Source organism: Pristiophorus japonicus, chromosome 15 (assembly GCF_044704955.1).
Source record: "Pristiophorus japonicus isolate sPriJap1 chromosome 15, sPriJap1.hap1, whole genome shotgun sequence".
In the NCBI taxonomy this organism is placed as follows: domain Eukaryota; kingdom Metazoa; phylum Chordata; class Chondrichthyes; family Pristiophoridae; genus Pristiophorus; species Pristiophorus japonicus.
In genome coordinates, this window is record NC_091991.1 from 91,865,189 (window position 1) to 91,879,677 (window position 14,489).

Below are 14,489 nucleotides of genomic sequence, written 5' to 3' on the forward strand. Positions count from 1 at the left end.
TGTCGTATAAGGAGAGATTGGATTGACTACACCTGTATTCACTAGAGTTTAGAAGAATGAGAGGAAATCTCATTGAAATGTATAAAATTCTGACTGGGTTGGATAGACTGGATGTGGGGAGGATGTTTCCCCCGGGCTGGGAAGTCTAGAACAAGGGGTCACAGTCTCAGGACACGGGGTAGGAAATTTAGGACCGAGATGAGGAGAAATGTTTTCACTCAGAGGGTGGTGAACCTCTACCACAGAAGGCTGTGGAGGCCAAGTCACTGAATATATTTAAGTAGGAGATAGATAGATTTCTAGACACAAAGAACATCAAGGGGTATGGGGAAAAAGCGGGAATATGTTGTTAAGATAGAAGATCAGCCATGATCATATTGAATGGCGGCGCAGACTCAAAGGGCCAAATGGCCTACTCCTGCTCCTATTTTCTATGTTTCTTTGTAGAAGGATATGTTGATAGGGTTAGATGAAGTAGGCTTGTGTAGAGCATAAACACTGGCATGGACCAGTGCTGTACATTTTCTATGTAATCAAGACTAAATTAAAATTCAACTGCATGACAAAACAAAATCTTGCCACACCCAACACTGCCCAACTGGATGAGGGACCAAAGGCCACTATGAACCATACCCATATCCAATCACCACCTGCAAACCACGGGGAGAACGATCATTTAAACACGCTCAGAGTGAAGGACATGTCACCAAGGCAGAATTCAGCTCCTGTTCAAATTCAGATTCCAGTACAGTTTATTTCCGCAGGGAAGAAAAAAAATTACAGTTTCACAAGATACACTGATTGTAAAACACATACACACGCACACACACACAAGTCAGTATGAAAATGATCTGTGAAAATATTCCTGACACACAGAGTTCTGGGTTTTAATGGAGGAGATGTCTGTACACTACAGCAGGTGAGTTGGGACATATCCACCATGATGAACTTGACTAATCAAACCTACTCATCGGCACAACCAAGATGTCAGAGTGTTGATCATCTCCATTGAATGCAACAGTATAGATACAGCATATACATAGAGTTCTTCCTCATTCAAAGAAATAAGACTAACATATAAGTCAAGAATTATACACTGCCGAGGGCTTGCTCTTGGCTAATTTCCAGCTTGTGTCATCAAAGGTCCATCAAGCCAGGCACCGAGTGAGCAAGACCCTTGGCCTGATTTCCCTCCGAATTGGCCGTGTCCTCCAGCTTCAGCACACTGTCCCGTTTTCCGGCCTGGATTTAGGGTAGCTGGTCCTGGGGACGGTTTGGACCGAAGGTGCCAGAGTGCAGAAGAATCCAGCGATGAGGGTCAGTCCAAGACCACCCCAGGCACAGAACATGGACCAGCCGTACCCGTGGCTGATGTCGTCAGGAAGACCATACAGGTATCTGGGATAGCGGGAGAGTTCAAAGTTAATTCCGGCCACGCAGGTGCACAGCGAAATGATGCAAAACGTTCCTGCAAAAAGAGACAGAGCATTCGGTTAAAACCAGGAACCAGCGCCTGAGGCCTAAACAAAAAGCAACACAGCAACCCAGCGTTCCAGAAGCAGGTTACTTAGTATTGAGCATTGACATAAGAACATAACAGGAGCAGGAGTAGGCCAATTGGCCCCTCGAGCCTGCTCCGCCATTCAGTGAGATCATGGCCGATCTGATCATGGACTCAGCTCCACTTCCCCGCCTGCTCCCCATAACCCTTCACTCCCTTATCATTCGAAAATCTGTCTACAGTATACTTTCATTCAAAGGTTCCGATCAACGCTCGCACGCACAAAGTAATCTCCTTCCATTTCAGCCCTGGTTTCCAACTTACTGTCCATGGCACAGCCTTCCTCCCCTAGCTCCTGCCACTTGCTCGAGCTTGGTCCCGGGGGAAGGGTTGGGAAGGAGGCTGGGGGCCTCGGTATGTGAGACAGCAGCTAACTCAATCATGAGAGGGCATCATGGGAGAAAGTTGACGAGGATAAAAACACGTTAAATGTGGGAGTGTAAATGCCTTCCTTGCTCTTCTAACCTGTATATGTATTGAAACTTACTCTACAATCAGACACTGACTTTCACTCAGTACTGTAAGTAGTTGCATCATCTCTCTGACCCTTACCCTCTGCGACAACAAACGGAACGGGGTGAGACCGGCTGGCTTTATTCCCCAGCTCTCACAACTTAATCTGTCTTGTGATTGTCACTACAGAGACAGACCTGTACCCACCCAGACTGTACCCCAGTGTTATACAGTGACAGACCTGTACCCACCAGTACTAAACCCGCGTGATATACAGTGACAGAGCTGTACCCACCAGTACTGTACCCCAGTGTTATACAGTGACTGACCTGTACCCACCAGTACTGTACCCCAGTGTTATACAGTGACAGACCTGTACCCACCAGTACTGTACCCCAGTGTTATACAGTGACAGACATGTACCCACCAGTACTGTACCCCAGTGTTATACAGTGACAGACATGTACGCACCAGTACTGTACCCCAGTGTTATACAGTGACATATCTGTACCCACCCGGACTGTACCCCAGTGTTAAACAGTGAGATATCTGTACCCACCCGGACTGTACCCCAGTGTTATACAGTGACAGACCTGGACCCACCATGACTGTACACCAGTGTGATACAGTGGCAGACCTGCACCCGCCAGTGCTGTATGCAGTGTTATACAGTGACAGATCTGAACATACCAGTACTGGACCCCAGCGTAATACAGCAACAGACCAGTACTGTACCCCAATGTTCTACAGTGACAGGCCAGTACCCACCAGTACTGTACCCCAGTGTTAGATAGTGACATATCTGTACCCACCTGGACTGTACCCCAGTGCTATACAGTGACAGACCTGTACCTACTGCAACTGTAGCCCAGTGTTATATAGTGACAGATCTGTACCCACCAGTACTGAACCCCAGTGTGTGTTATATAGTGACAGAGCTGTACCCACCAGCACTGTACCACAGTGTTATACAGCGACAGACCGGTACCCTCCAGTACTGTATGCCAGTGTTATACAGTGACAGACCTGTACCCACCAGTACTGTACACCGGTGTTATACAGTGACAGACCTGCACCCGCCAATACTGCACACCACTGTTATACAGTGACAGATCTGTACCTACCAGTACTGCACCACAGTGTAATACATCGACAGACCTGTACCCACCAGTACTGTACCCCAGTTTTATACAGTGACAGACCTGTGCCCACTAGCACTGTACCCCAGGGTTATACAGTGACAGACCCGTACCCACCAGTACTGTGCCCAGTGTCATACAGTGACAGACCTGTACCCACCAGTACTGTACCACAGTGTTACAGTGACAGATCTGTACCCGCCAGTACTGCACACCAGTGTTATACAGTGACATATCTGCATTCACCAGGACTGTACCCCAGTGTTATACAGTGACAGATCTGTACCCACAAGTACTGCACTACAGTGTTATACAGATACAGACCTGTACCCACCAGTAGTGTACCACAGTGTTATACAGTGACAGACCGGTACTCACCAGTACTGTACCCCAGAGTTATACAGTGACAGATCTGTACCCACCAGTACCGTACCCCCAGTGTTATACAGTGAAAGACCCGTACCCACCAGTACTGTATCTCAGTGTTATATAGTGACAGACCTGTACCCACCCGGACTGTTCCCCAGTGTTATACAGTGACATATCTGTACCCACCCGGACTGTACCCCAGTGTTATACAGTGACAGATCTGAACCTACCAGTACTGGACCCGAGCGAAATACAGCGACAGACCAGTACCCACCAGTACTGTACCCCAATGTTATACAGTGACAAATCTGTACCCACCCGGACTGTACCCCAGTGCTATACAGTGACAGACCTGTACCCACCAGTACTGTACCATAGAGTTAATCAGTGACAGAACTGTACCCACCAGTACTGTACACCAGTGGTATACAGTGACAGAGCTGTACCCTCCAGTACTTTACGCCAGTGTTATACAGTGACAGACCTGTACCCACCAGTACTGTATCCCAGTGTTATACAGTTATAGACCTGTAACCACCAGTACTGTACCATAGAGTTAATCAGTGACAGAACTGTACCCACCAGTACTGTACACCAGTGGTATACAGTGACAGAGCTGTACCCTCCAGTACTTTACGCCAGTGTTATACAGTGACAGATCTGTACCCACCAGTACTGTACTCCAGTGTTCTACAGTGAAAGACCTGTGCCCACCAGTACTGTATCTCAGTGTTATATAGTGACAGAACTGTACCCCACCAGTACTGTACCCCAGTATTATCCAGTGACAGACCTGTACCCACCCAGACTGTACCCCAGTGTTATACTGTGACAGACCTGCACCCACCACGACTGTACACCAGTGTGATACAGTGAAAGACCTGCACCCGCCAGTGCTGTATGCAGTGTTATACAGTGACAGATCTGAACCTACCAGTACTGGACCCCAGCGTAATACAGCAACAGAGCAGTACCCACCAGTACTGTACCCCAGTGTTCTACAGTGACAGACCAGTACCCAGCAGTACTGTACCCCAGTGTTATACAGCGACAGACCTGTACCCACCAGTACTGTACCCCAGTGCTATACAGTGACAGACCTGTACCTACTGGAACTGTATCCCAGTGTTATACAGTGACAGAGTGTACCTACCTTACTGTACCCCAGTGTTATACAGCGACAGACCTGTACCTACCCGTACTGTACCCCAGTGTTATAAAGTGACAGATCTGTACCCACCAGGACTGCACCCCAGTGTGTGTTATACAGTGACAGAGTTGTACCCACCAGTACTGTACCCCAGTGTGATACAGTGACAGGCCTGTACGCACCAGTACTGTACCCCAGTATTATACAGTGACAGACCTGTACCCACCAGTATTGTACCCCACTGTTGCAGTGACAGACTGGTACCCACCAGTACTGTACCATGGAGTTAATCAGTGACAGAACTGTACCCACCAGTACTGTACACCAGTGGTATACAGTGAAAGACCTGTACCCACCAGTACTGTATCTCAGTGTTATATAGTGACAGAACTGTACCCCACCAGTACTGTACCCCAGTATTATACAGTGACAGACCTGTACCCACCCAGACTGTACTCCAGTGTCAGACAGTGACAGACCTGCACCCACCACGACTGTACACCAGTGTGATACAGTGAAAGACCTGCACCCGCCAGTGCTGTATGCAGTGTTATACAGTGACAGATCTGAACCTACCAGTACTGGACCCCAGCGTAATACAGCAACAGAGCAGTACCCACCAGTACTGTAACCCAGTGTTCTACAGTGACAGGCCAGTACCCACTCGTACTGTACCCCAGTGTTATACAGTGACAGACCTGTACCTACTGGAACTGTAGCCCAGTGTTATACAGTGACAGAGTGTACCTACTTTACTGTACCCCAGTGTTATAAAGTGACAAATTTGTACCCACCAGGACTGTACCCCAGTGTGTGTTATACAGTGACAGAGTTGTACCCACCAGTACTGTACCACAGTGTTATTCAGTGACAGAACTGTACCCACCAGTACTGTACACTAGTGTTATACAGTGACAGAATTGTACTCTCCAGTACTGTATGCCAGTGTTATCTAGTGACAAACCTGTAACCACCAGTAGTGTACCCCATTGTTATACAAGGGCAGACCTGTACCCACCTGTACTGTGCCCAGTGTCATACAGTGACAGACCTGTACCCACCAGTACTGTACCCCGGTGCTACAGGGACAGAACTGTACCCGCCAGTACTGTACACCAGTGTTATACAGTGACAGATCTGTACCTACGGTACTGTACCCCAGAGTTATACAGTGACAGACCTGTGCCCACAAGTACTGTACCCCAGTGTTGTACAGTGACAGACTGGTACCCACCAGCACTGTACCATAGTGTTATTCAGTGACAGAACGGTACCCTCCAGTACTGTACGCCAGTGTTATACAGTGACAGACCTGTACCCACCAGTACTGTACCCCAGTGTTATACAGTTACAGACCTATAACCACCAGTACTGTACCCCAGTGTTATACAGTGACAGACCGGTACGCACCAGTACTGTACCCCAGTGTTATACAGTGACAAATCTGTACCCACCAGTACTGTACCCCAGTGTTATATAGTGACAGAACTGTACCCCACCAGTACTGTACCCCAGTATTAAACAGTGACAGACCTGTACCCACCCAGACTGTACCCCAGTGTTATACTGTGACAGACCTGCACCCACCATGACTGTACACCAGTGTGATACAGTGAAAGACCTGCACCCGCCAGTGCTGTATGCAGTGTTATACAGTGACAGATCTGAACCTACCAGTACTGGACCCCAGCGTAATACAGCAACAGAGCAGTACCCACCAGTACTGTACCCCAGTGTTCTACAGTGACAGGCCAGTACCCACCCGGAATGTACCCCAGTGCTATACAGTGACAGACCTGTACCTACTGGAACTGTAGCCCAGTGTTATACAGTGACAGAATGTACCTACCTTACTGTAACCCAGTGTTATACAGCGACAGGCCTGTACCTACCCGTACTGTACCCCAGTGTGTGTTATACAGTGACAGAGTTGTACCCACCAGTACTGTACCCCAGTGTTATACAGGGTCAGACCTGTACCCACCCGTACTGTACCAAAGTGTTATACAGTGACAGACCTGTACGCACCAGTACTGTACCCCAGTGTTATACAGTGACACACCTGTACCACAGTGTTATACAGTGACAGACCTGTATCCACCAGAACTGCACCACAGTGTTATACAGTAACAGACCTGTACCCACCAGTATTGTACCCCATGGTTGCAGTGACAGACCTGAACCCACCAGCACTATACACCAGTGTTATACAGTGACTGACCTGTACCCACCAGTACTATACCCCAGTGTTGTACAGTGACAGACTGGTACCCACCAGTACTGTACCATAGAGTTAATCAGTGACAGAACTGTACCCACCAGTACTGTACACCAGTGGTATACAGTGACAGAGCTGTACCCTCCAGTACTTTACGCCAGTGTTATACAGTGACAGACCTGTACCCACCAGTACTGTATCCCAGTGTTATACAGTTACAGACCTGTAACCACCAGTACTATACCCCAGTGTTATAGAGTGACAGACCGGTACGCACCAGTACTGTACCCCAGTGTTATACAGTGACAGATCTGTACCCACCAGTACTGTACCCCAGTGTTATACAGTGACAGACCTGAAGCCACCAGTACTGTACCCCAGAGTTATACAGTGACAGACCTGTACCCACCAGTACTGTACCACAGTGTTATACAGTGACAGACCTGTAGCCACCAGTACTATACCCCAGAGTTATACAGTGACAGACCTGTACCCACCTGTACTGTACCACGGTGTTGTACAGTGACAGACTGGTACCCACAGTACTGTACCACAGTGTTATTCTGTGACAGAACTGTACCCACCAGTACTGTATGCCAATGTTATACCGTGACAGAGCTGTACCCTCCAGTACTGTATGCCAGTGTTATACAGTGACAGACCTGTACCCACCAGTACTGTACACCACTGTTATACAGTGACTGATCTGTACCTACCAGTACTGTACCCCAGTGTTATACAGTGACAGACCTGTACCCACCAGTACTGTATCCCAGTGTTATACAGTTACAGACCTGTAACCACCAGTACTGTACCCCAGTGTTATACAGTGACAGACCTGTACCCAGCAGTACTGTACCCCTGTGTTATACAGTGACAGACCTATACCCACCAGTACTGTACACCACTGTTATACAGTGACTGATCTGTACCTACCAGTACTGTACCCCAGTGTTATACAGCGACAGACCTGTACCCACCATTACTGTACCCCAGTGTTATCTAGTGACAAACCTGTACCCACCAGTACTGTATCCAGTATTATACAGCGACAGACCTGTACACACCAGTACTGTACCGCAGTGTTATACAGGGACAGACCTGTGCACACCAAAACTGTACGTCAGTATTGTACAGTGACAGACCTGTACCCGTCAGTACTGTAACCCAGTGTTATACAGGGTCAGACCTGTGCCCACCAGTACTGTACCCCACTGTTATACAGCGACAGATATGTACCCACCAATACTGTACCCAAGTGTTATCCAGTGACAGAACTGTGCCCACCAGTACTGTACCCCAGTGTTATACAGCGATAGACCTATGCCCACCAGTACTGTACCCCTGTGTTACATAGTGACATACCTGTGCCCACCAGTACTGCAGCGCAGTGTTATACAGTGACAGACGTGTACCCACCAAAACTGTACGCCAGTATTGTACAGTGACAGACCTGTACCCATCAGTACTGTAACCCAGTGTTATACAGTGACACCCCTGAACCAACCGGTACTGTATCCCAGTGTACCCCCAGTGTTATACAGTGACAGACCTGTACCCACTGTACTGTACCCCAGTGTTATACAGTGACAGACCTGTGTGCACCAGTACTGTACCACGTTGTTGTATACTGACAGACCTGTTGCCACAAGCACTGTACCCCAGTGTTATACAGTGTCATATCTGCATCTACCAGGACTGTACCCCAGTGTTATACAGTGACAGATCTGTACCTACGGCACTGTACCCCAGTGTTATACAGTGACAGATCAGTTCCTACCAGTACTATGCCCCAGTGTCATACAGCGACAGGACCTGTACCCACCAATATTGCACCCGAGTGTTATACATTAACAGACCTGTACCCACCAGTACTGTACCCCAGTGTTATACAGTGACAGACCTGTACCCAGCAGTACTGTACCCCAGTGTTATACAGTGACAGACCTATACCCACCAGTATTGTACCCCAGTGTTATACAGTGACAGACCTATACCCACTAGTAATGTACCCCCGTGTTATACAGCGATAGACTATGCCCACCAGTACTGTACCCCAGTGTTATACAGTGATACACCTGAACCCACCGGTACTGTATCCCAGTGTTATCGTAACAGACCTATACCCATCAGTACTGTACCTCAGTATTATACAGCGACAGACCAGTACCCACCAGCACTGTACCACAGTGTTATACAGGGTCAGACCTGTACCCACCCGTACTGTACCCCAGTGTTATACAGTGACAGACCTGTACCCACCAGTACTGTACCACAGTGTTATACAGGGTCAGACCTGTACCCACCCATACTGTACCCCAATGTTATACAGTGACAGACCTGTGCCAACCAATACTGTACCCCAGTGTTATACAGTGACAGACCTGTACCCACCAGTACTGTACCCCAGTATTATACAGTGACAGACCTGCACCCACCAGTACTGTACCCCAGTGTTATATAGTGACATACCTATACCCACCAGTATTGTACCACAGTGTTATACAGGGTCAGACCTGTACCCACCCGTAATGTACCCCAGTGTTATACAGTGACAGACCTGTACCCACCAGTACTGTACCCCAGTATTACACAGTGACAGACTTGTATCCACCAGTACTGTACCCCAGTCTTATCCAGTGACAAAACTGTAGCCACCAGTACTGTACCCCAATGTTATACAGTGACAGACCTGTACCCACTGTACTGTACCCCAGTGTTATACAGTGACAGACCTGTGTGCACCAGTACTGTACCCCGTTGTTGTATACTGACAGACCTGTTGCCACCAGTACTGTACCCCAGTGTTATACAGTGTCATATCTGCATCTACCAGGACTGTACCCCAGTGTTATACAGTGACAGATCTGTACCTACGGTACTGTACCCCAGTGTTATACAGTGACAGACCTGTACCCACCAGTACAGTACCCCAGTGTTATACAGTGACAGATCAGTTCCGACCAGTACTGTGCCCCAGTGTTATACAGTGACAGACCTATACCCACCAGTACTGTACACCACTGTTATACAGTGACTGATCTGTACCTACCAGTACTATACCCCAGTGTTATACAGCGACAGACCTGTACCCACCATTACTGTAACCCAGTGTTATCTAGTGACAAACCTGTACCCACCAGTACTGTATCCCAGTATTATACAGCGACAGACCTGTACACACCAGTACTGTACCGCAGTGTTACACAGGGACAGACCTGTGCACACCAAAACTGTACGTCAGTATTGTACAGTGACAGACCTGTACCCGTCAGTACTGTAACCCAGTGTTATACAGGGTCAGACCTGTGCCCACCAGTACTGTACCCCACTGTTATACAGCGACAGATATGTACCCACCAATACTGTACCCAAGTGTTATCCAGTGACAGAACTGTACCCACCAGTACTGTATGCCAGTGTTATACAATGACAGATCTGTACCCACCAGTACTGTACCCCAGTGATATACAGTGACAGACCTGAACCCAACACTACTGTACCCCAGTGTATCTAGTGACAGACCTGTGCCCACCAGTACTGTACCCCAGTGTTATACAGCGATAGACCTATGCCCACCAGTACTGCACCCCAGTGTTATACAGTGACACCCCTGAACCCACCGGTACTGTATCCCAGTGTTATCATGACAGACCCATACCCATCAGTACTGTACCCCAGTATTATACAGTGACAGACCTGTACCCACCAGTACTGTGCCCCAGTGTTATACAGCGACAGACCTGTACCCACCAGTAATGTACCGCAGTGTTATACAGCGACAGACCTGCACCCACCAGCACTGTACCCCTGTGTTACATAGTGACAGACCTGTGCCCACCAGTACTGTAGCGCAGTGTTATACAGTGACAGACGTGTACCCACCAAAACTGTACGCCAGTATTGTACAGTGACAGACCTGTACCCATCAGTACTGTAACCCAGTGTTATACAGTGGCACCCCTGAACCAACCGGTACTGTATCCCAGTGTACCCCCAGTGTTATACAGTGACAGACCTGAACCCACTGTACTGTACCCCAGTGTTATACAGTGACAGACCTGTGTGCACCAGTACTGTACCCCGTTGTTGTATACTGACAGACCTGTTGCCACCAGTACTGTACCCCAGTGTTATACAGTGACAGATCTGTACCTACGGTACTGTACCCCAGTGTTATACAGTGACAGACCTGTACCCACCAGTACGGTACCCCAGTGTTATACAGTGACAGATCAGTTCCTACCAGTACTGTGCCCCAGTGTTATACAGTGACAGACCTATACCCACCAGTACTGTACACCACTGTTATACAGTGACAGACCTGTACCCACCAATATTGCACCCGAGTGTTATACATTAACAGATCTGTACCCACCAGTACGGTACCCCAGTGTTATACAGTGACAGACCTGTACCCAGCAGTACTGTACCTCAGTGTTATACAGTGACAGACCTATACCCACCAGTACTGTACACCACTGTTATACAGTGACTGATCTGTACCTACCAGTACTGTACCCCAGTGTTATACAGCGACAGACCTGTACCCACCATTACTGTACCCCAGTGTTATCTAGTGACAAACCTGTACCCACCAGTACTGTATCCCAGTATTATACAGCGACAGACCTGTACACACCAGTACTGTACCGCAGTGTTATACAGGGACAGACCTGTGCACACCAAAACTGTACGTCAGTAATGTACAGTGACAGACCTGTACCCGTCAGTACTGTAACCCAGTGTTATACAGGGTCAGACCTGTGCCCACCAGTATTGTACCCCACTGTTATACAGCGACAGATATGTACCCACCAATACTGTACCCAAGTGTTATCCAGTGACAGAACTGTACCCACCAGTACTGTATGCCAGTGTTATACAATGACAGATCTGTACCCACCAGTACTGTACCCCAGTGATATACAGTGACAGACCTGAACCCAACACTACTGTACCCCAGTGTATCTAGTGACAGACCTGTGCCCACCAGTACTGTACCCCAGTGTTATACAGCGATAGACCTATGCCCACCAGTACTGCACCCCAGTGTTATACAGTGACACCCCTGAACCCACCGGTACTGTATCCCAGTGTTATCATGACAGACCCATACCCATCAGTACTGTACCCCAGTATTATACAGTGACAGACCTGTACCCACCAGTACTGTGCCCCAGTATTATACAGCGACAGACCTGTACCCACCAGTAATGTACCGCAGTGTTATACAGCGACAGACCTGCACCCACCAGCACTGTACCCCTGTGTTACATAGTGACAGACCTGTGTCCACCAGTACTGTAGCGCAGTGCTATACAGTGATAGACGTGTACCCACCAAAACTGTACGCCAGTATTGTACAGTGACAGACCTGTACCCATCAGTATTGTAACCCAGTGTTATACAGTGACACCCCTGAACCAACCGGTACTGTATCCCAGTGTACCCCCAGTGTTATACAGTGACAGACCTGTACCCACTGTACTGTACCCCAGTGTTATACAGTGACAGACCTGTGTGCACCAGTACTGTACCCCGTTGTTGTATACTGACAGACCTGTTGCCACCAGTACTGTACCCCAGTGTTATACAGTGTCATATCTGCATCTACCAGGACTGTACCCCAGTGTTATACAGTGACAGATCTGTACCCACGGTACTGTACCCCAGTGTTATACAGTGACAGACCTGTACCCACGAGTACGGTACCCCAGTGTTATACGGTGACAGATCAATTCCTACCAGTACTGTGCCCCAGTGTCATACAGCGACAGGACCTGTACCCACCAATATTGCACCCAAGTGTTATACATTAACAGACCTGTACCCACCAGTACTGTACCCCAGTGTTATACAGTGACAGACCTGTACCCAGCAGTACTGTACCCCAGTGTTATACAGTGACAGACTTATACCCACCAGTATTGTACCCCAGTGTTATACAGTGACAGACCTATACCCACTAGTAATGTACCCCAGTGTTATACAGCGATACACCTGAACCCACCGGTACTGTATCCCAGTGTTATCGTGACAGACCTATACCCATCAGTACTGTACCTCAGTATTATACAGCGACAGACCAGTACCCACCAGCACTGTACCACACTGTTATACAGGGTCAGACCTGTACCCACCCGTACTGTACCCCAGTGTTATACAGTGACAGACCTGTACCCACCAGTACTGTACCACAGTGTTATACAGGGTCAGACCTGTACCCACCCGTACTGTACCCCAATGTTATACAGTGACAGACCTGTGCCAACCAATACTGTACCCCAGTGTTATACAGTGACAACCTGTACCCACCAGTACTGTACCACAGTGTTTTACAGTGACAGACCTGTATCCACCAGTACTGTACCAGTGTTATACAGTGACAGACCTGTACCCACCAGTCCTGTACCCCAGTGTTATACAGTGACAGACCTGTATCCACCAATACTGTATCCCAGTGTTATACAGTGACAGACCAGTATCCACCAGTACTGTACCACAGTGTTATACAGGGTCAGACCTGTACCCACCCGTACTGTACCCCAATGTTATACAGTGACAGACCTGTGCCAACCAATACTGTACCCCAGTGTTATACAGTGACAACCTGTACCCACCAGTACTGTACCACAGTGTTTTACAGTGACAGACCTGTATCCACCAGTACTGTACCAGTGTTATACAGTGACAGACCTGTACCCACCAGTCCTGTACCCCAGTGTTATACAGTGACAGACCTGTATCCACCAATACTGTATCCCAGTGTTATACAGTGACAGACCAGTATCCACCAGTACTGTACCCCAGTGTTATACAGTGACAGACCTGTACCCACTCGTACTGTACCCCAGTGTTATACAGTGACAGAACTGTACCCACCAGTACTGTACCCCAGTGTTATACAGCGACAGACTTGTACGCACCAGTACTGGACCCCAGTGTTATACAGTGAGAGACCTGTACCCACCAGTACCATATCCCAGTGTTATACAATAATAGACCTTTACCCACCAGTACTGTACACCACTGTTATCCAGTGACAGGCCTGTACCCACCAGTATTGTACCGCAGTGTTATACAGTGACAGACGTATACCCACCAGTAATGTACCCCACTGTTATCCAGTGACAGACCTGTACCCACCAGTACTGTACCCCAGTGTTATACAGTGATAGACCTGTACCCACCATACTGTACCCCAATGTTATACAGCACACAGTGTTCTCTGCAGGCATACCTGAGTCTGGAAATTCAGACATTTGTACTGCTGTGTGTGTTTACACAGGCAGCAGATTTCATTTGTCTAACCCTCTACTTCACTGAAATCTCAGTCACCACATGGGTTTGTGCTTTTGTGCTCTACAATATTCCACAGCAGCGTGTGAAAAGTTGAGCATGGCCCAGAGTGGCCTGAACGTGGGAGAGATTGTTTAACACTCAACTTCAATAGATACTTGAAAGGAGTGGAAAAAGGAATAAGCTGTGGTGCCACTGCGAGCTCCTGCCGAGTTGTAATGTTGATAGAAAGAGCCTTTGGGGTGGTTTGAAGTGGGCTATTTCAGCTGTTTGCACAGACTGCCCTCTGGGTCATAC

The 14,489-nt window shown here is 48.2% G+C and overlaps 1 protein-coding gene across 1 annotated transcript in view; it reads right to left on the reverse strand.

Annotated features, from left to right (window-relative positions):
- Nucleotides 1-740: 740 nt before the first annotated feature.
- The window catches only part of LOC139281533 (transmembrane protein 178B), a 632,140-nt gene continuing 618,391 nt past the window's right edge, over nucleotides 741-14,489 (reverse strand). Inside the window, exon 4 of the mRNA XM_070901700.1 lies at nucleotides 741-1,468. Coding sequence (XP_070757801.1) covers nucleotides 1,218-1,468 — 251 coding nt within the window. The 3' untranslated portion in view covers nucleotides 741-1,217. The remainder of the gene's footprint in view (nucleotides 1,469-14,489) is intronic.